The following is a 23,931-nucleotide window of genomic DNA, read 5'->3' as shown; positions in this document are numbered from 1 at the left end:
GGATTGGAAAAGCCAATCCCAGACCCAGAATGGGATGTACTGGAGCATGAACAACGGAAAATATCTTATTTCTATTTTCTTTTTTTTTAATTTTCTTTTTTATTTTTTAAAATTTACATCCAAATTAGTTAGCATATAGTGCAACAATGATTTCAGAAGTAGATTCCTTAAGCCCCTTACCCATGTAGCCCATCCCCCCTCCCACAACCCCTCCAGTAACCCTCAGTTTGTTCTCCATATTTATGAGCCTCTTCTGTTTTATCCCCCTCCCTGTTTTTATATTATTTTTGCTATTTTCTTATATTTATACCTCAAACGTCACAAAGCCAGTTAGAAAGACAAAATGAATTGATGCAAGAACAGAACTATTCCTAGAAAGGTGCTTCAAAATTGATTTTTAATGACGCTCAGGAAATAGGATCAAATTGCAGTCCCTTGTAACCACACACCCAGCCCTCAAGTTCTTCGAGTTCTGGAAAGTTCTCGCAGCTGCTCTACCCAAGACACAGGTGATGCAGTTACTGGCCAAAGACGTGCTTTGATTTTACCCAAACTCCTTAGGTGGGTAAAATTTTGCTTTGGATAGACTTCCACCCAAAAGAATTCATTTTGCTACATCTGGTCTGAATCTACTGATGGCATGTTTGGGTTTGGCGATAAACGTTCCACCTACAGATTCGATGTAATTCCAACCAAAATCTCCGAGGGCTTTTACCTGGTGGTAATGGAGTGGGTAATGGAGAGAGGGCAGAAATGAGCAAGCTTATTCTAAACTACATACGAGAATGCAGGCAATGTCTGAAAAGAAAATCAAAATTGGAAGCATTTTACTACCCGACTGCAAGACTTACCATAAGCCGCTATAAGAAACCATAGATTTGGCAAACAAAAGTGGGAATGAGGGTAAAGGCATGGAAACATCTGGCAAATAATGATAATAAGATAGTCATTCGTCTTTGTTTACTTTTAAGTCAGTTTTATTGAGGTATAAGTTACATATGATAACAATTAAACAATTTTCAGTGTGCAAATAAATTAGTTGTGATAAATGTATGCATCATTTAACCAGCATCACAAATGTGGCATAGAATGTTTCCATGAACCCCCAAAATGCTCTCAGATATTTTGCAGCCAATCCTACCTCCCGAACCCACCGCCACCCCCCACCCCAGGAAACCACTGACTTGGTCTTTGTCACTAGAGTTGTGCATTTCCTGGAATGTAATATAAATGTATTCAGACAGTATAAAGTCTTACTTATCTAGCTCCTGTTACTTGGCGTATGTGCTTGAAATTCATCGGTGATGGTATGAGTATCAGTGGTTTATTCCTGTTTATTACTGAGTGTTAGCCCACCGTGTGGATGTACCCCAATTTGTTGATCCATTCACCAGTTGGTTGATAGACATCTGGGTTGTTTCCAGTCTAGGGATATTTTCATAAAGATGCTATCATCATCATCTGTGTGGAAATACGTCTTATTTCTTCGGGGTAGATACTTTCACTAAAAAGTGTAATTGCTGTGTCCCAGTCTTAAATGTTTACCTTTAAAAGAAATTGTGAAGCTGTGTTTGAAAGGGACTGTAATTTTGCATTCCCAGCAGCACACGTGTGAGAGTTCCAGGCGCTCCACATTTTCCCTACCACTTGGTGCTTTTAGTGTGTTTAATTTAGCCTTTCTAAAGGGTGTATAATGGTACCTTATGGTGGTTTTAATTTGCATTTCCCTAATGACTTAGAATGATGAGCATCTTTCCATGCTTCTTTCCTTTCATTCTTGCCTTGCTCCCAACCTTAAAAGTTAAGTAAGTACTCATTTTGCCACCGAATATGAATTAGGCAAGGGCCTTTCCTAGATGTCGCTTCCCAGGTTGAGAAAATTCCTGTTCACTCTTAATTTGCTTAAGATTTTTATCATGAATGACTGTTAAATCTTGTCAAATGCTTCTTCTACATATACTGAGATGATCACGTTTTTTTCTTCTTTAATCTATTAATACGGTGAAATATATTGGTTTTCAAATGTTAAACCAGCCTGTATTCCTTAAATTAAATGTACTTGTGCATGATTTGTTTATTATACCTTTCAGATAATTTGCTAGATTTGATTTTCTAATGTTTGGTGAAGGCATTTTGCATCTATATTAATGAGGGATACAGGCTTTTATTTTCTTGTAATGCTTTTGTCTGACTTTGTTATCATACAGTGACTGCAACTCAAATGAGTTGGAAAGTGTCCCTCTTTTATTTAAAAAAATGGTACAGAATTGGACTTATTTCTTCCTTAAATGTTTGTAACAATTCACCAATGAACCTATCTAGACACGTAATTTATTTTTATTTGGAAATATTTTAACTACAAATATAATTTCTTTTATATATATTAATATATAGGTATACAGACTATCTGTTTTTGAGTAAACTTTATAAGTTGTATCCTTGAAGTCTATTTTTCATTTCATTAAGTTGTCCAATTTGTTGGAAGGAAATTGTTCAAGATAAACCCTTATTTTATCCATTTAGCGTTTTTATAGTATCTGTACTGCCCCCCTATTCTTGATATCCATAAATTGTATCTGCTCCCTTTTTTCTGAAAATTTGGCTTAAAGTCTATCAATGTTATTGCTCGTTTGAACAAATAAGATTTTTGTGTATTCACTTTATTGTGGTTCTGCTTTCAATTTCTTTGATTTTAGCCCATCTTTGTTATTTCCTTCTTTCTGCTTACTTTGGATATAGTTTGTTCCACTTTTCTAGATTCTTAGGGTAGAAACGTGGATCACTGACTTGATATCTTCATCCTTCAAACATGCTATCTTCATGTTTAATGTTATAAGTTACATTAGTTACACTACTACTTTAGTTACATCCTCAAAATTCCAGTATGCTGTCATTTCATTTTTATTTTATTCAAAATATTTCCTAATTTTTCTTGTGATTTCTTCTTCGAATTGCTTGCTAGGTCTAACAGTTTGGAAATTTATATGACATCTTTCTATTATCGTTCCCTAATTTAACGCTGCTTTATCAGAAAAGATATTTTATATGATTTCAATGCTCCAAAATTTACTGAACATTCTAAGTGGTCTGGTCCAGACGTCTTGGGACTGCTATCTCATCAGCTATCATCTGCTTCGGTTCCAAGAAATCTTTTCTTTCAGGTCGCCAGATGGTGTACAGGTCCAGGTAGGGTTTGATGCCTTCTTTAGATGTGTCGCATGAATCCAAAAGTCTATTCCCAGGAGATTCATGGCACAAGGGTTGGTCAGTGGCACCTGACAGGTGCCTTTGCAGCAAGGTTGAGAAGAGTCTTTCTGGAGGTGTCATTTCCAACAGAGAAAACCTTGAGGCTGGAGGTGTTACGCTTAAGGTCTTTCCTTCCCAGGAGTGCACTGTGAAAAAAGATTACTCTAACAAAGGAGGGCGATTTTTATTTATGTTTTTCACAATATGCAAATTTTATTTTGTCCTTTCATTTTTCACTGACATATAATTGACATAACGGTCTATTAGTTTCAAGTGTGCATCATAGTGACTTGATGTTTTTATACATTACGAAATGATTTCCGTGGTAAGTTTAGTTGCCGTCTGTCACCATACAGATTGATTATATTCTCTGTGCTGTATACTGCACCCCCATGACTTACTCATTTTATAACTGGAAGTTTATACTTCCTAATCTATTTCACCTGTTTCATCTGCCCCTCCCCCTTCCCTCTGACCAACAGTCTGTTTCCCTTATCTATGAGTCTGTTTCTGTTGTTTGCTTAGATTCCACGTAAGCAAAATCATACAGCATTGGTCTTGCTCTGACTTGTATCACTTAGCATATTACCCTCTAGGTCCATCCATGTTGCTGCAAATGACAAGATTCTTTGTATCTGCTGAGTAATAGTCCATTCTGTATCTTTTACCACATCTGTATCCAACTGTCTCTGCATTCTTATCCAAATTCATGGTTCGTGAATTTACAACTTCACAGGTTGTATTACTGGTGACACAGTTAGTTCCAAACCCTTCTTTTGAGAACACTGTTTTAAAATGTCTTTGAAGTTTTGCTGTCTCGCAAAGAGTTTATCAGCTACTGCTTCCTGTTTCTACCCACACTGTATCCTCCCAAATGCACTCCGTTCTTTCAGCGTATTCTTGCAGTGCACTCTATTCTACTGTCATGGCTGCTTTAGGTGGGGACTTCCGAGGGGAATATATGACTCCAGGTTTGCCTCTGGAGGGAGACTTTTCTCCCCTCAGTCAGAATATGTATCAATAAATATTCTTAGTTGGCTACTTTCAGACCGAGGGTGTAGATTTAGAACCATCTACAATTGGGAAATGTCGTGTTACTTTTGATTCTGTACTTGCTGCCTGTCAAACCTTTGCAAAAATGAGGTACCCAACATGGAGATGATCTGCAATGCTTATGATTTCCATAAATATGGACTATAGATGGAAGTACCTGAAGAGTTCTCCCTCCTACTCCTTGTTATTCGCATGTGACCTCAGTAGGTCTGCAATCTATACAATTTCTCTCCGGTGTGGGGCAGGACATCCAGAAAAAGTCTTGATGCCAAAGCCCAAAAGACCACTGAATTAAGAAAACCTAACTCTCCATCAGTGAAGTTTTCAAAGGAAGATCTTAATCAAAAGAAGGAAATGTGAAAATTAGTCAAGGGAAACCTCACCAAAATGGATTGGAGAGGCCAGAAGGGGGAGCTTTCACACCATACCACTTTGTGTCCATTACAGAAAGAAGTGTGGATAACAGACCCCAACAGAAGAGTCATCAACAGGTAAGAATCATCAATTACAGGCAACAACAGGAAAAGATGCACATCGCATCTCCTGTAAGAAATCAACGATGCCAGCAACTCAGCCAATGAGAAACCATCATCAGCCTGAACTCTTGCTTTTCTCCAATAGACTTTGGTCCAAAACAACAGCTCCCAACTCCCTCCTTCCCCATGAAATAACATTTTCTCCTTTGTTTGTTGGACTTGCCTCTGGCTTACCATAGCCTGGTTACCCCAAATTGCAATTCTCTCCTATTCGTGAATAAATCCATTTTGCTGTTAAAAAAGAAAATTATTGAGAATTATTTTGTAGCATAGAATATGAACTATCTTGGTCAATGTCCCTTGTGCACTTGAAAATATTGTATAGTTTTCAGGCTTACTTAAGGCGGATTGCCCTATTAATACCAGTTAGGTCAAATTGGTTGATACTGTTATACTTGTCTTCTATACACTTGGTGATTTTTCTGTCTACTTTTCTATCAATTATTGACAGAAGAGTGTTGAATTTGTTCATTTCTCCTCTCGTCCCATCATATTTTGGTTTCTTGATTTTGTAACTCTGGCATGATGTGCTCGCTTGGCAATTTTTGATTAAATGATGAGAATTGTTCATGTTGGGTTACTGGGTGCTAGATTTTGTTGCACTTCTTTGATAAGTAGTGGACTTCATTCTGGCACTGAGAGCGGTTTGATTCTCTCTGGTTTTCTTTAACCTTTGCCAGAGCAGGTCAAGGAGTCTTCATAAAAGGACTCATGTAGCCCCTCTATCAAGATGACACTTTGCTGAGGACTCTTTCCAGTGCTATGTCGCATAAGGTCCTTCCGTACTGGCTGGAGGTAGCACAAACTATTCTCAGGCCTGTGTAGGAGTTTCTGGCACTTTTTTTGACTTAGAGATTTCCAGTTGTCCTCTTCTAAGCGCAGGTAGTTTCCTCTAACTACCTGTGCTGATCAGTATCCAGACAAAGACTAGGAGAAGCTTCTTCAGGTCTCCAAGTCTCTCTCTGTGCAGCTCTCTGCTCTCTGGTGCCCCATGCCACCAATTTTCTCCATGCCACGATCCCCAAACTCCAATCTCTGTCTCCTCAACGTAGCTAGTCTCTGGCTGTGTAATCTTCCCTGTGCTTCTGTCTGGAAGCTCCCTCTGGGCAGTGAGCTATGACATCACAGAGATCACATCTTGTGTCCCTGTGTCACGGATCACAGCTCTTTATTGCCTGTTGTCCAATGTCTGAAAATGGCTGCTTTATATATTTTGTCTGGTTTTCTAGTTTTTAAGAGCAAAATGTAAATCTCTCTCCTACAACATTGTATCACAAGAAGAAATTTGTCTCTGTTTATAAGTCAGTGGAACCTTTTTAGATGTTATACATCAAAGATGCTTTTAACACTGAGAATAAGTTACTAGTCATCATGATGGAAGGGTTATACTAAATAAAGTCTTTAATGAAGAATCTTTACCACCATAACGGTCTATCTTTTATTCTGAATTCTGGGCTCTAATTTATCTTGAGAAAGGAAAAAAAAAAAAAAAAAGATTATCTTCGACATTCAGAAACCGACCTGGCACTCATGGATGGACCATGGGACTCTACTAAACGTAATCTCACAGAATTCAAGCTAAGACAGGGTTACCCTGAGACCTTGATAAAATGGTACAAGACACGGCAACTTCTAAATTTTGTCTAAGCACAAATAAAAACAAGATTACTTTTCCACCCACGAAATGCCAAACATTCTCTTCTTTTGACCAGACTGAGTGAATGCTATATCCTTACCAATTACAGCTTTATCATCATTCTATTCTCTACTCTCTATAGATAAGATTTATTATGATACACAATCACAGACTGGTGCACGCTTTCTGGCATTTTTCAATTTAGAGCAAATCCCTGCCTTCCTATCCTCTCAAAATCACCCAGCCAAAGTCTAAGTTTAAAATATGTTGGTTTTTTTTTTTTTTTCTCACAGCCTCTTACTGATACTCCCGATTTATGACTCTACATAGCATGTGTTCTCAGTCACACTGCAAGGAGTGACAAACTCAACTTGTTTAACTATGGGAATATTGCTGGTGGTCTTTGGATGAATGGCATTGACAATGGATATAAACCCAAAGTAGCTCTAATGCAGGACTTTCAGGCAATGAATGAGCAAAAGAAATTTTACACATATATTCTTTTGTTCCAGTCAGAATTTGTGTATTTTCAAAGCATCGATAAATCGAAAAGCATTATGCCAATATCCCATTTCTTGTAATTTTAGATGCTTAACAAATTTTAATTAGGCTTGAAACTTCTTGAAAACAATAAGATTTCTTTTAAAAGCTTTGAAATATTAACTGTACAATCTGAGATATTTACATGTTTAAAAAGATTATCTTTTTAGCATTTATAGTCATTTATGGTTTACAGTAAGTAATCAAGTTGGAAAGTCCTTTAAAATAAACTAGACAGGGGCGCCTGGGTGGCTCAGTCAGTTAAGCTTCCAACTTCGGCTCAGGTCATGATCTCACCGTTTGTGGGTTTGAGCCCCGCGACAGGCTCTGTGCTGACAGCTCAGAGCCTAGAGCCTGCTTCGATTCTGTGTCTCCCTCTCTCTCTGCCCGTCCCCCCTCATGCTCTGCCTCTCTCTCCTTCAAAACTAAACAAACATCAAAAAAAATAAAAAAAAACCATCACGACAGGTCAAAGAAATTAAGTTAATTAATATTTTGTATCACTGGTTAAATTTAAATTTGCATTTTATAACACACCATTTAAATTATCCGTTTCTTAAAAGTAAAAAATAAATAAGCTGTTTCTTGTCAAAAGTTGTACGGAAAATAATTAGTAAAATAATAATAAATATCGCTATAGAAATTCACAGATATTGTTCTTGCAGGATCTTCCCTTGCCAAGTGTTTCATATATATTATCCTTAGATCTCAGAGCCAGCCTGGCACATACTTATTATTCTCCTCATTTAAAAAACAATGAAAGGTTAATAAGCGCGGCACATGTTCAATCAGATCAAACTTAGTTCAGTCTGATTTCTAAGATCTTGTGTTTTCAGAAACACTGTTCTGCCTCTTTCCATGATTTCGGTAGACAGTGGAATAAGATGCTGATATTTAAGGCATGGAGTGAAATTTAACACAGGCATGAAATCCTGCTGTTATCTAACAGAAATACTCTAGATAAAATAGACCATTCAGGATTAAGTAAACATCTAAAGAACAGGAAAAGTAAGGAATGTGAAGTTAGACACTGACAAGGAAATGTAAGTTAAACAATAATGACTAAAATACTGTCATTTCTAGTTCAATGGTCTTATGAGGAAAACAACTAGAAGATACCATTTTCATGAGACATATTTCGTGCCTCCTAAGGAGGCTCGGATTAGACATTCAATGGCAAAAAAAGTAACCAGTGAAAATAGGTCCATGTATCAGTACAATAAAGATGGAAGTTTTAGATGAAGAGCTAATTGAAAGCAAGATGGCTGATTAATAAGAAATATTATTTTTAATAATTTATTGACAAATTGGCTTCCATACAATACCCAGTGCTCATCCCAACAGGTGCCCTCCTCAATGCCCATCACCCACCCTCCCCTCCCTCCCACCCCCCATCAACCCTCAGTTTATTCTCAGTTTTTAAGGGTCTCTTACGGTTTGCCTCCCTCCCTCCCTGTAACTTTTTTTTTTCCCCTTCCCCTCCCACATGGTCTTCTGTTAAGTTTCTCAAGGTCCATTAAACTGTGCTTTCTAAGCACATGGCAATTACTCTTGTTTTTAAAGGTAGAAGCATTAGAGTCCTCTGTGTCATTTGTAGAATAAGAACGTGCTTTGAAGATACTATCCCCCTTAACCAGTGGCGTTCGGCTATATATAAAATGGAAAATTATACCCAAGAAATATGGTCTTTCCACTTGGTAAAACTGATTGTATCCTCACAAATGTATTCATTTTAATATACACTTTCTTAATTTGTAATCATTCTATCTTCCTACATAAAAATTCAATCATTATAATTCTTATAAAGATAATTACTCCCCTGACACAATCAATATAAGGATACAAATTATAAAAATAACAATGTCTTATTAATGTTTAAAATAAGATTTGTGTTTTAATTTATAACTCTGTTGTGCTTAATCACAAAATTTCTCTTCATGTAGCCAACACACAGAAGATAATCTAATGCAACACAAAGACAGGATTCACCCTTAAAGCAGAATGTGGTTTGCCACTATTTTGTACAGTAGATCTCTAGGCATCTAGGATCTTGCATAACTAAAAGTTGGTACCCTTTGAGTAACATCTCCTCATTTCTCCCTCCCCCATCCCCTGGGAGCCACTATTCTACTCTGTGCTTCTTTGAGTTTGACTATTTAGATTTCTCTTAGAAATGGCATTAGGTAGTATTTGTCCTTCTGTGTCAGGCTTATTTCACTTAGCATAATGCCCTCCAAACTCAACCATTTTATCACAAATGGCAGAATTTCTTTCTTTTTTAAGCTTGGATAATATTCCATTGTATGTATGTGTGCATGTATACATATATATATGCACACATATATATGTTTTCCTTATCCCATTCATCTGTCAATGGACATTTATTTGGATTGTTTCCATCTCTTGGCCATTGTAAATAACCCTGCAGTGAGCATGGGAGTGCGGGTATCACTTTGAGATCCTGATCTCAACGTCTTTGAATAAATACCCAGAAGTGGGATTGGTGGATCACATGGTAATCTTATTTTTAATTCTTTGAGGAACCCCCATACTGTTTTCCATAGCGGCTGCACCAACTTACACTCCCACCAATGGCGCACAAGAAATTACCTTTCCTCTACACCATCCTTCCCTGCGGTATTTTTTTTTTCTTTTGGATAATAGCCATCCTAACAGGTGTGAGGTGACTTCACATTGTGGTTTTAATTTGCATTTCTCTGATGATTAGTGATGTCGAGCACATTTTCATATACTTGTTGGCCATTTGTGTGTCTATTTTGGAAAAATATCTATTCAAGTCCTTTGCCTATTTTTTAATCTAGTTATTTGGGCTTTTGCTATTAAATTCTAGGAGTTCTCCCTACGTTTTGGATTTATTAGATGAATGTTTGCAAATGTTTTTTTTTCCATTTCATAAATCGCCTTTTATTTTGTTGATGGCTTCCTTTGTTGTGCAGAAGCTTTTTAGTTTGACATAGCTCTAGTTGTCTATTTTTCCTTTTGTTGCCTGTGCTTTTCCTTTATACCCAAGAAATCATTGAAGGCCAATGTCAAGAAGATGTTCTGTATGATTTCTTCTTGTAGTGTTATAGTTTCACAACTTAATGCTGTATTGTATGCTTAAAAATTTGCTAAGAGGATAGATGTTAAGTGTTCTTATCACAAATAATGAATAATAATAATAATAATAATAATAATAATAACTAGGGGGATGGATGAAAGGAAACTTTTGGAAGTGATGGATATATTTATAGCATAGATTTTGGCAATGGTTTCACAGGTGAATACTTATCTCTAAACTCAAGTTGTTTACATTAAGCATGCACAGCCATTGAGGTATGTCCATCATACCTCAATGAGGTGGTTTTAAAAAAAGAATGCAGTTTATCAAATTTCCAACTGGCCAAAAGATTAAAAAACAAAAAAAAACAAACAAACAAAAAAAAAGAATTAGGCTGGGGCACCTGGTTGGCTCAGTCAGCTAAGCATCCAACTCTTGGTTTCAGCTCAGGTCGTGATCTCACCGTTTGCAGGTTTGAGCCCTGGGCCAAGCTCCATGCTGACAGCACAGAGCCTGCTTGGGATTCTCTCTCCCTCTCTCTCTGCCCCTCCCTCACTTGCTCTCTCTGTCTCTCTCTCTCTCTCTCAAAATAAATAATCTTAAAAAGAAAAAAAGAATTAAGCCTACAAATCCTTCTTCAATATCCCTTCCTCACTGCTCATTTCCACTTTTTTAAACCACAGCCTGTGTCTTAAAGACTAAAGGAAACTCAAAAAGTGTATTTTCATACTGAATGTAGACGGTCACGTCAGTAGCAGAATTGGTATTACAATGCCCTACCATATTTGCAAGGCTGCACAAAAACCTCTCACGTGTCCCTGCCTTCCTCAAAAAGGAACTTAATCTTAAAACAGTTATGTACAATAAGAATCCTTAAAAGAAATAAGGATCTTATGTACAATAAGAATCCTATTTATTATAGGTCTTATAGAACAAATATTTCAGGTACCTCAAGCTCTTTAGTTTGGTAGAGATACATGGAAATGAACTGACTTTCAGAGCTATGATTAAAATCATGAAAATTTCCAAGGATTAGAGATTACATCTTTGTATTCCAAAAATCCTCTTTGAATAATGATTCACAAGAGCATGGAATCATGCTTTAAAATTAGCAAGCAGAAATGCCTGTTTCCATGGCTTTAAACAATAGTATTACTCAATGTTAGTAAGACCAATGATTGTTATCAGAATGTAAAGCATTTACTGATGAGAATCATGTGCCCTTTAGAATTAGAACTTTTCATGTTAATTTTTATAAATCATTTGTAAATATATTTGATGAACAACACAACACAGTCATAAAGATTTTATTTGTTGTTGCTATCAAAGAATTTATACTTATTTGTTTTTGTGATGGTTCCACAATGTAGTAAAAATTTCCTAAAACATTACACAATTTAAAATAATAAAGGAAAAGATGAAGAAACACACTTTGCCACAGGATAGATCATTAGTCGTGTAAAAGAAAATTAACAAGGGGAGAAGTAGATGGAAACGATAATTTTTAAGAGTGTGTTTGATTGATCATATTTTAATACTATAACCTAACACGTTGGCCCGCCAGGAAAAAAGAAATCTAGATTTTTTCAGACATTTATGAAGTATATTTATTATAGAAATGATTGCAAACAGCCTTTTGAAAATAAGAAGCCACATTGAAGACAGAAATAAAGCTCAGAGTCAAAAGCTTCTGGTATTTAAGAGTCGTATTAATTAAAAATCAAAGAGCATTCTATATCTCTAAGCTGACAAAATATCACGTGGTTTGTCAGGAATGAGGCAAAACCTCTTCAAATATCTAACTAGATTTTGCGTCACAGACACTAATAATTGAGAGAAATATCTGAATAAAATATCAAATGGCCAGTCGGTAGCAGTGTAACTATATATCATGACTTTTTCATACCGAAAATTCTTATTTCACACTGAAATTCTGAAAGGTGAACCTACAGTTTATGAGATTTCAAACTCTATGAAACCAGCCGTAGGGCGTCACATGTGAAAAGTGCACGAGGATAACAATCAGGAGATCTGGGTTGTAGATCTTTTAACCTGAGGCAAGTCATTTAATTAACATCGGATTTGGTTATTAATTTGTCACATGAGGGGTTAGACGTCATGCTCTGGGAATTCCCATATCAGTTAAATGTCTATGAGCTTGATAAATTAATAAATAATCACAGCTATCAATTACCTTCTGTGAAATGCCTATTTTGTGTCATATGATCAGCTAGAGTCTTTGCATGGAATATCTTAATCTTCGCAGCAGGAATATCTTTATTCCCGAGATTTGGAAACAGAAATTCAGGGAAGGCAACTTGCCCAATAGCACACCACTAATAAATGCAGGAGCTGGGATTCCAGCTGGGCTCTGTCTTCCTGCCCTCATGCCAACTCCATCATACATTCTGATTTTTATCCAACTGATGACAGAATATTCAATCATTCGAGCTGCATGACAAAGCTTAAAATAATTGCTCAACTATCACATAATGGCATTAAAAGAACTTCCACTTGAACAGCAACCATCAATGATTCAAGAAAGAAGTTTTTATTACTTACAGCTGTTCCAAGGATCTGAGTCCTTTAAAGGTTTGCTTGTCGAGGGCATGAATTTCATTCTTGTACAGATACCTGAAAACCATAACAAATCCTATTAAATTCTAAATTCATGTAAATACCACATATCTTATATCAGGACTTTTTAAACTGCAATGTGGCTCTAAAGAGCTTTGGGATGTTCACAGATTCTCTAAAAATAAATGGAAACTTTGATTTCATTTAAATATGTTCAGATATCTGGGTAAGACAGTTCCAAGGCTCTCAGATTCTCAGAGCTCCTTGATCCAAAATATTAAGAATCACTGCCTTAAATTCTAAAACTTAGCGTGATTGTAAAAAATTCTGACGAATGAGGTCACATGTATTGGGTAGCAACTTCTCTGAGGAAAAGAAATGTTCATCTAGAACAATTTTTTCCCATCTATTCTATCATACAGAATATATTGAACTAAGAGTTACATTCGTCAAGCTGGCAAATATCACAGGATTCTTCTGAAGGGGGATAAACACATATTAACAAATCCACAAGAGGTATTTTGGTTCTGTCACGGCTGCTGCTGAAAACCTACAGGAAAGGATACTGTGAATGGATTTACAGATAGGAGGATGTAACTAATCTGGCCAAAAGGCTTGATGAGAACAAATTTATGTAACACGTAAGCACTACGTCCTTTTTTCTTCAACTACGGGATGGCAAAGTTATTTCATTTTTAAATCTCTTTGATTTTTGTGGATGTCATGAAAGCGAAACCCGGATCATTCCTACTTGCGCCTCTGAGGATCCGAGGCAATCAGAATTCCTGAAACGTTCCGTCAAGTTCCTGTGCAATGTGCCCCTGCCTAGGTTAGAGGTCACTGTGATTGTGCCTGCATCAGAATCCTCTGGTGTTTTGTAAAACACACTGGGTCCTGAGCTTGCCCCAAAACTTACTCAATCCAATTCTCTTGGAGTGACATCTAGGAAACTGCATTTTTAACAAGTTTCCCAGTTGATTCTGAGGCAATCTATCTCCATACAAACCATAGAAATCACAATTCTAGTTGAAAATGAAAAAGAAATTGCTTTTCCAAAACTTGCTTACTGAAACTTTGGAAGTTCCAAATTACTTTCCCTTCCCACAGATTAGAACTCCTATAAGTTTTTCAGAGCAGTAGTGACTGGTGGAGATTTATGTCTAACTGGAGAGATTTCCTTGGCATTATTTGGTACTACGGAAGATCTTGCTTTGACCCCAAATCCCAAAAATATAGCTACATGTGAGGATGGCAAGAAAAAGAACCTTCTAGAACCATGTTTCTTCAACTGGCTGATAAGCAGCATTGAGCTGTGGTCTCAAAAACCACCACTGGTTCTCAACTGTGGTTGTATGTGAATCAGTGTATGGGTATATGAATCGATAACATTTCTAAGACATCATTTTGAGCTCTGTCTCAGGCCTTGTGCTGGTATCTGGGAGCATGCCTCTGCAAATTCTGATTTAATAATGGGTCTGGCAGATGGAATTGGCACTGGGATTCTTCAAAACTCCACAGATGATAATAATATACGGTAAAGTTGAAAACTTCTATTCCAGGGCTATAGACCAGATAAAAGTATGTTGTAAACTTATTCCAAAGGATTCAGATATCCCTCCCTGTAAAGGACCCTCCGACTATCAGAATGTCAAGGAACCACATTACTTTTCAGGGATCACATCTTGAGGCATTAAAAAAAAAAATTGATCCAATCTCTGTACAGATACATGTAAAGTCTTAAATAGGTTTCTGCTATTATCACATTAAAAATGATCAACTGCCTCATAAAAATTAAACTAAATTATCAAATATTCATTGAGGAGCCTCAAAACTGAAAACTGCCCATAAAATTTTATATCATATACACAGATTCCTTTTAGATTCATCTTTTATAGAAAATGATACTGAAAAGGTGACCAAATAATAGTAGGGAAAAAAAAAAGAAACAGAACTTCTGTTGTTAGATCCACACATGTTGATTAAAACAATAAAGTATACATTCAAGAAACACTGCTACTTAGGTTAACACCAGCAAGAGAACTTCCAGCTTCCTGTGGGATAATGGTAGCCTGAATTTGAATCTGTCCATACATCCTGAAAATCAGCTAAGAGGAAAAAACAAATCACTAGGAGAAACAGAAAATTAGTCACTTCAATGTACATTTAAGTAGAGAAAATACTAACATCAGCAAAGTGAGCTCCAGAGGCTGCTTTGCAGAAAAGTGTCAGGTAGGATTTTACAGATGAGAGAGATGGGAGGAGGGCGTGGAACAGGAACGCTGAGAGAGTACCAACCTGATGAGAACCTGTCAGTCCTGGGGAAGCAGAGCCCTAGTTCCTGGGAATTGACAGAAAGGGGCCAGGAAAGTGAATGGGGGGGGCACCTCAAAGTAGCGAGGCATCTTGTGGAGGAGTGGTATTCCATGGAAAGAAGGAAGAAGCCAAAAAGTCTTACCAAAATAAGATAACATCATAGAATCTGAAGACGCACCAAAAACAGGCTGTATTAACTAAACAAATTGTACTTCACTCTCTCAGCAGGAGGGCATGGTCTTGAACTAAGAAATAAGCCATCCAAAGTTCTCTCTACCCTCATATTTAATCACCTGTCATTCGAATCAAACGTTAGTATCTAAACTTGAGGAAAACTGCACAAGAAAACAATAAACTCATATTTGAATATCAATGCAAAATTACATGCAACTGAACTCACCATTTAATAGTTCTATGGAGCAATATTTGTGATTATCATCTAAAATACTGGAGAAAACCCATACTGATTGCTATCTTCATTTCCAGATACCATGATTGTATGACTGGAAATTGTAAAATAATCAATCCCAAAATTATTACCAAAACATTAAGAGAATTTAGTAAGATTACAAACTATAAAATGAACCTATGATATCAATGGCCTTGGGGTGCCTGGGTGGCTCAGTCGGATGACCTGAGCCAAAATCAAGAGTCGAATGCTCAGCCGACTGAGCCACCCGGGCACCCTCAACACAATTTTACATAGGTGAATAAGCTGATTCTAATGTTTCTATGGAAAAGTAAACAAATAAGCTAGATACACCCTAATTAAGAAGTTCAACGAGGAGACAGGCTATAACATATATTTAGGAAACTCAATAAAAACCTCTATAATTAAACCAGTGTGATGTTGGCACACAAATAGTCCCATGGGGAAAACAAAATAAAAGGTTTAGCTGTAGAACTATATATATAAATTTAGAATATAATACAGATTCATTTTCAAGTAATAGGTGTTGAGAAAAAAATGAATTATGTCTTTTTAAAATTATTTTACTTTATTTTATTTTTTTGAGAGAGAGAGAGAGCTCATGAGTGGAGGAGAGGAGCAGAGGGAGGGAGAGAATCTTAAGCAGGCTCCATATGCTCAGTGCAGAGCCCCATGCAGGGCTCAATCCCAGGACGATAAATTCGTGATCTGAGCCCAAATCAAGAGTGCATCGTTCAACTGCCCGAGCCACCCAGGTGCTCAACAATGAATTCTTTTACTAATGGAATGGTGGAAGATTTTCCAACTGTGACTCATAATCCAGAAACAATTCAAAAATAATATTTTTTGAATAATAAAATGTCACTTGGCAAAAAATTGCATATCCAAGTCAAAAAAGAAAGAGAAAATTTTGAGAGCTATTACCACAGAAAGATTAACATTTGAGAAGAAAAACAAATTTTCAATCATAAAATGGGCAAAAGCCATTACGGACAGCATACATTTAGCACACATAAAACCGATTCAAACACGTGAAAAGATATTAAACTGCACTCCTAAGATCAAACGCAAACTAAAACGATACTGAGATATCCTTTCTAACCTTTCACCCTGAGGAAAAAAGTCCTCCATTGTGTCAACCTGACCTGTTGCTGAGATTGTATGGAAACAGGCCCTCTTGTGCATTGCTAGTGGTGATGCGTCATAGCACAGCCCTTAGGGAATGGAATTTAGCAATACGTGCAAAAATTGAATAGATGTTTACCTTCTGACACAGTAATCCGACTTCTCGAACTAAAGATATTCCTCTACAAAAAAAATGGCATATACACAAGATTTGATAATCTTTTAAAAAAGAAAATCACTGAAGACTATTCAATGTTTATCAGTAGGATCTGACTGAATAAAATATGGTAGAGTCACATCACGGAGAACAATGAAGCCTTAAAAGATGAGAAAGCCCTCTATGAAAGTCTATACAGTGATGTCTAGTATTTATTAGGTGAAAACAAAAAAACCAAAACCTTCCACATATTGTATAATTTGATTGTTTATTTTTACACAAAAAACAATTAATAATAAGAAGATGTAATATATATGTTACAACATGCAGTGCCTGGGTGGCTCAGTGGTTAAGCGTCCAACTCTTGGCTTCGGCTCAGGTCGTGAGCTCATGGTTCGTGAGTTGGAGGCCCACCTGGGGCTCTGTGCTGACAGCATGGAGCCTGCTTGGGATTCTCTGTCTCCCTCTCTCTCTGCCTCTCCCCCAATTATGCTCTCTCTCTTCCTCCCTCTCTCTCAAAAATAAACATTTAAAAAAATTAAGAGTAAGAATATGTAATATATATATTACAATATGTTATATATAACAAACATATGGTAAACATATATATTTATTTTGGCATAAAGAATATATATATTTTTTCAATTTATATATTTTAGATAATAAACATACATATATATATATATATATTTACTTTTGCATTAAAAAACACAGGTATAGTAAACCAGAAACCAACTACTAGGGCTATTGTGTACAAGGGGGTGGGTAGGCAGTAAGTGAAGAAAAAAAGGTTGTAAACAAGTCTTCTTGAATATATTTTGTTATGTAATTAAAATTTCTAACCACGTTAATAATTAACACGTTTAAATACGTGATTAAATACAAAATAAAATGCAAAGTTACCATGAAGTAAAAAATAGAAAAACAACTGACCTTACGGTCTACAAAACTGATAACAGAAAAACACAGAGAAATTTTTTTTCAGGTAGGTGTTACGAAACTGCTCCAACTTTACACTGTATGTAGAATATTTTCTACTGAAAAAAAATGGAAATGAAAAGAAATCTTAAACGTAGTGGGTTTAATTTTTTAGCTATATGGCTATTTAAATTGCAAAGAATATTAATTATAAGATAAAATCAATTAGCACCAAGATTTTGAAGAATAATATTAGTATGTATAAAGATTATCACTCTAAGAAAAATGATATACAAGTGTTGAAGTGAGAAATTAAGAAAAATCAGCCTTCAAGATCCTGAGCCCAATTCCTTCGAATATACACCCAAAACTGAGAATGGTAGTTCTATTTTTAATTTTTTGAGGTACCCCCGTACTGTTTTCCATAGTGGCTGCACCAATTTGTTAGATTATATTCATATAAATATAAAATCACAATTTAAAAAAAAAAACCTTCTTCCGCTCCCTCAAAAATCCTACAGTTAATGTCCTAATAAAGACACTTGGCATTCAGATCTTATTTTCAAATGCTATTTTCCACCAGAACTAATCAAGCTATTTGAAGGAATGGCTGCTTCCAGGTCTGCGGCAGCATAAGTATATAACATACAATCCTTCACTGGAAGCAATAAAAAAAAAGGACTGAAAGTTTAATGGGATCATTCCAAAGAACAAAGGAGTTAGCTTGAATAGTCTCCCACTGGCTGGTATATAGGAAAGCAATTGACTTGTGTATTAACCTAGCATCTTGCAACCCTGCTATAATTGCTTATTAGTTCCAGGAGTTTTTCTGTTGATTCTTTGGGGTTTTCTACACAAATAGTCATGTCATCTGAGAACAAATACAATTCTGTTTCTTCCTTCCAAATCTGTATACCTTTTATTTCCTTTTCTTGTCTTAATTGCATTAGCTGGAACTTCCAGGGTGGTGGTGAAGTAGGAGTAGTAACAGGCAACGTCCTTGCCTTATCACCAATCTTGGGGGGGGATCATCTCGTTTTTCATTATTATCTGTGAGCTGTAGGGATTTTTGTACAGTTCTTTATCAAGCTGAGGAAGTTCCTCTATCCCTGGTTTGTTCAGAGATTTATTAAGGGTGTTGAATTTTTACTATGGGTGTCAAACTTGGTCAAGTGCTTTTTCTGCATCTATTTATGTGATTATAGGATGTTTCCTCTCTATCCTGTTGATGTGATGGATTATACTTACTGATTTTCAAGTGTTGAACCAGTCTTATACACCTGAGACAATTCTCATGTGATTTGGGTGTACATTGTTGGATCTGAGGAGCTAACATTGGGTTCAAGACTTTTGCATTTATGTTTATGAGAGATATTAGTTCCCTTCTTAAAATGTCATCTGGTTTTGCCATTAGGATCACTGATTTCTGCTCTATTTTTATTACTCCTTTTCTTCTGCTTGCTTTAAGTTTATATTACTCTTCTTTCTTTAGTTTCTTAAGGTGGAAGCTTAGATTATTGACTTTAGATCTTCTTTTCTAAAATATGCATTCGATGCTATAAATTTCCATTAAGTACCGTTCTCACGGAAGTCTTCAAATTTTGATAATTTGTGTTTTCATTTTCATTCAGTTCAAAATATTTTTAAGTTGTCTTGAAACTTCTCTCAACTATGTCTTATTTTTTCATTTTTTAAATGTTTTTAAAAAGTTTTATTTAAATTCCAGTTAGCTAACATACAGTGTTACATTAGCTTCAAGGGTACAATTTACACTCACATAAAACACCTGGTGCTCATCACAAGTGCACTCTTTAATGCCCATCACCTATTTAACTCAGCCTACACCCACCTCCCCTCTGGCAACCATCACATTGTTCTCCATAGTTAAGGGTCTTGTTTCTTGCTTTGCCTCTCTTTTATTATTTACTCATCTGTTTTGTTTTTTAAATTCCACATATGAGTAATATAATATGGTATTTGTCTTTCTCTGACAGACTTATTTCACTTAGCATACTACTCTCTAGCTCCATCCATGTCACTACAAATGGCAAGATTTTGTTCTTTTTGATGGCTGAGTAATATCCTATTGTGTGTATATATACATATACACATATACACCACATCTTTATCCATTCATCAGTCGGTGGACATTTGAACTATGTCTTATGTAGAAATTTGTTGTCTAACCTTCACATACCGTGGAATAGTCCAACTATCTCTCTGTTATTGATTCCTAGTTTAAAGTCGTTATTGTCTGAGAACATATTCTGAATGACTTCTATCATTTTAAACTTGCTGAGATGTGTTTTATGGCCTAAAATATAGTGTATCTTGGTAAATGCTCCATGTGAACTTGAGAAGAATGTTTATTCTGCTGTTGGATGGAGTATTCTACAAATGTCTACTAGATGCGGTTGACTGATGGTGCTATTCAGCCCAACTGTGTCCTTACTGATTTTCTGCCTGATCGATCTGTCACTTACATATAGAGAGGTGTTAACAGCTCCAACTTATGAGAATGGATTAGTCTATTTCTCCTTTCAGCTCTATCAGTTTTTGCCTCAAAATATGATGTTCTATTGTTAGGTGCATATACATTAAGGACTTGTACAGCTCCTTAGAGAATCAACCTCCTTTATCATTAGGCAATGATGCCCTTTATCCCTTATAATTTTTCTTGTCCTAAAGTCTGCTTTACCTGAAATTAATATAGCTTCTATAATTTTCTTTTGTGTTAGCATGGTACAACTCTCTCCATGGCCTTACTTTTCATCTCTATGTGTTTTAAATGTAAAGGGGTGGGGGGGGGCTGTTTGCAGATACATATAATTTTTTTTAAATCCATTCAAATAGTGTCTTTCATTTAATTGCTGTATTTACACCCTTCACATAAATGGTTACTGATACAGTTGTATTAGTATCTGTTTATGTAACGATTTTCTATTTGCTGACAATATTTATCAGGTAATAGTAACTGAAGTAAATAGCTGTTCAGTATGAAAGTATGACTTGTACAGTGTGTTTACATTATTTTCATATGGTTTAGTAAAAATGTATTATGCACAAAAATCTATAAAGTAAGTGCAATTTTTAATTAGTTTTTAGACGGAGGATATGTCAGGTATTCAAACTTTTCTGTTGCTTACAACTTTTCAAATTAAAATGTTGAAAGGACATGAAAAGCATTAGGATGTTTATAACATAAAATTACATGCACATTTTAGCTCTTTCAAGTATTTTATGATGCAGACACAGAGATAAAACATATATATATTTTTAAGCAAACATGACAACTGTATGGGCCTCTACAAAGGCAAATAAAATTCTGTTTACTTAAAAAAGTAAGACAACTTAGTATCAATTAATAGCCCTTTAAGGAAGGATGAGGGGTTAGTCCAAGATGGGAATTGCTATCCAAAAACAGCATTGACCGGGGGCACCTGGGTGGCTCAGTCGGTTAAGCATCCAACTCTTGATTTCGGTTCAGGTCATGATCTTATGGCTCATGAGTTTAAGCCCTGCATTGGGCTCCTTGCTGACAGTGGAGAACCTGCTTGAGATTCTTTCTCTCTGCCCCTCTCCTGCTCATGTTCTCTCCCTCTCTCTCTCTCTCTCTCTCTCTCTCTCTCTCTCTCTCTCCCCCTCTCTCTGTCTCTCTCTCAAAAAATAAACTTAAAAAATTTTTTTAAGAATAGCATTAACTTTAAACTTTTGGGACTGCTGAACGCATTATGAGATTATTTTTATTATCATATGCATTAATCATAATGTTTCAAACCAATAAGCTATTTTAAACATTTTTAAAAGATTACTCTATTTGAGTAACACATAGAAGTTCAAAATACAAATAATTGCTCCATTAAAGCTGAAAACTAATTTAATTTTATAAAGCCATATTTTTCCTCAGTAATAAATCAAGAGATACATCATCATAAAACTTCTTCAAAACCTGACCTGAGACAGTTTCTCTGAAAAAGTTAAGATATTTGCCTAATAACTAATGTGTTTGGATGCTTACAGAAAATGGTACAAGACTTTGAAGATGGTTTTGCCACCCGGTACCCACCTGCTTCCTTCTCACAGCAGCTCTGAAAAGCCTCAGGGATAGCTGATGGACTCACTTCCTGTGTCTTAGTTATGCTGCTTATACCCAGCTCCAGGGTCATAAAGTCAGGGACTCCTTCCATTCTTCCAGCCACTGTGACTGGTTCAGGGAAGGACCTGAACTAGTGAAACAAGAGGGGATGTTGCTAAGCTTCTCATGTATCAAAAATGCTTCCTCTATTTTACTCATGGGTCAACAGAACAGACCCATCCTTTTCCCCGCATAAGGTGGTGTTACGAGTCCGAACAGAAATCTTGCTAAGTCAACAGGGAAACATGGAGCTTCCAAGGTCCACCAGGTAGGGCTTCTGGATGGACGAGACCTAAGAGATGGCCCACTTGAGAGATGCAAAGAAACAAAACCCTCTGTAACCCTTTGAGCCACTGGATCAAACCAGGCCTGATGCCAGAAGTACCTCTACAAGTTCTAAGCCCGTCTGAGCAGTTTCATTGTTTATTTATTTTGCTCTATTGCAACCAAGAAAGACTAAACTGATATTATGTTTAAAATAAAAGAGTAGCGGGGCGCCTGGGTGGCGCAGTCAGTTAAGCGTCCGACTTCAGCCAGGTCACGATCTCGCGGTCCGTGAGTTCGAGCCCCGCGTCAGGCTCTGGGCTGATGGCTCGGAGCCTGGAGCCTGTTTCCCATTCTGTGTCTCCCTCTCTCTGCCCCTCCCCCATTCATGCTCTGTCTCTCTCTGTCCCAAAAATAAATAAACGTTGAAAAAAAATTTTTTTTAATAAAAAAAAAATAAAAGAGTAGAAAGAAAAAGAAAACCCTCTTTTTTTTTCTATCTTTCTATCTCCTCATCCTCCTTGTCTCTGCATTCTTCCCAGTGTCTTGAGCAACATGAAAACCCAACAAACCTGGAGCTTTTTATTTTTAAAAATTACCACCATTAGAAGACATTTCCCCACTTTTTAAATGTGTTTCTCTACTAACAACAGTGTATACTCACACTATAGTATCGCATTTTACTCATTATGTAATTCTAACATTCAAACGAGAATTAGTGAGAGTCAAGCAGTAGGTTTGTTGTATAACTGAAACAACGCATGTGCAAAAGTCTTTAAATGGGCAAAGTTCCTGCGGAAGCCACATCTATTCTTACCACATGGGGGAAAAACTAAAGTTTCTTCCATACTCTAAAACTGTGTTCTGCATGATTTCAAAGGTAATGATTTATAATTTTCCAAAACTCAGAAACAGTCATAGGAAAATGACAATTAAAAATTATATCATCATTTATCTCTGTCCTTTTAAAAAAAAATTGCCAGATAATTTAAATTACTGAAAGTAAAGTTCTATTTATTAACATGTGCTAAGTATTCCAGATATATCTGCGTTTGAAATTCAAGTCTGGCTTTCAATAACAAATTTATTTCAGTTCTACAACAACTAGGGCCAAGAGCTTAATCATCATTTTTCATCAATATTTATTCATTTTGGAAAGAAAGTAGGGCAAAACCTTGGACTGCGAGTAACTTGTTCTGCGAGTGTTCCACAAGAGGAGTAAACATTTCTACTAAAGGAGCAATGTCTTGCAATACGAGTAGTACGTGACGCTGAATGTCACATGATCACAACTGAGCCAATGGTTCTTCTCGCTCTCTCTCTCTCTCTCTCTCTCTCTCACTGCAGGATGGTGGGTGATCGTCTCCCATGCTCGGATGCTCGCTCCCAGGCCACAGTGTTTGGCAGAAATCAGTGATTTCTCACAATGTTGGAAGGTGCCCACAATTGGCACTAGTGTCTTTTTGTCACTTTAGCACCTGTGGACAGTCCTTGGCTTTTTGCAGACAAGAGTAAGCTTAGGAATGCGTTGCTTCCTTCTAGGTCAGGCTGCCTGCAGATAGAGACCCTTTCCTCTGCTGCCTTATTGCCAGTCACACTAAGTACAGTATATGACAAGAGTTTATTGTTACTGTAGTCAACACCCATGCCAGTGTATACAATGCCCCTCTCACTAATAGTGAAAGTCATCCTACACAATAACCCTCCTCTCTCTTATCTCCTTCACACCAGCCACGAAGGTTTCCAAAGGTAAGTGCAGGTTAATTGTTCACTTTTCTTTTTTTTTTTAATTTTTTTTAAATGTTTTTATTTATCTTTGAGACAGAGAGAGACAGAGCATGAGCAGGGGAGGAGCAGAGAGAGAGCGAGACACAGAATCCGAAGCAGGCTCCAGGCTCTGAGCTGTCAGCACAGAGCCCGATGCGGGGCTCGAACTCACG

At 36.6% G+C, this 23,931-nt stretch overlaps 1 protein-coding gene across 14 annotated transcripts in view; it reads right to left on the bottom strand.

The window, feature by feature from the left end:
• Positions 1 to 23,931, bottom strand: part of PXDNL (peroxidasin like) — a 446,099-nt gene that overhangs the window by 196,349 nt on the left and 225,819 nt on the right. For 12 of the 14 annotated variants that reach the window (XR_008292690.1, XM_053208345.1, XM_053208348.1 and 9 more), the window contains one exon: positions 12,635 to 12,706. Coding sequence is in view for 10 of the 14 variants with exons in the window: in XM_053208345.1 (XP_053064320.1) it covers positions 12,635 to 12,706 (72 nt within the window). In the remaining 4 variants the exon portion in view is untranslated. Of the gene's footprint in view, positions 1 to 12,634; positions 12,707 to 23,931 lie in introns of those variants that run through there. The other 2 variants (XM_053208352.1, XM_053208351.1) reach the window with 1 other exon arrangement.

Source organism: Acinonyx jubatus, chromosome F2 (genome assembly GCF_027475565.1).
Source record: "Acinonyx jubatus isolate Ajub_Pintada_27869175 chromosome F2, VMU_Ajub_asm_v1.0, whole genome shotgun sequence".
NCBI lineage: Eukaryota > Metazoa > Chordata > Mammalia > Carnivora > Felidae > Acinonyx > Acinonyx jubatus.
Note: the sequence above shows the minus strand (reverse complement) of the source record. Positions and strands in the feature narration are given on the sequence as shown.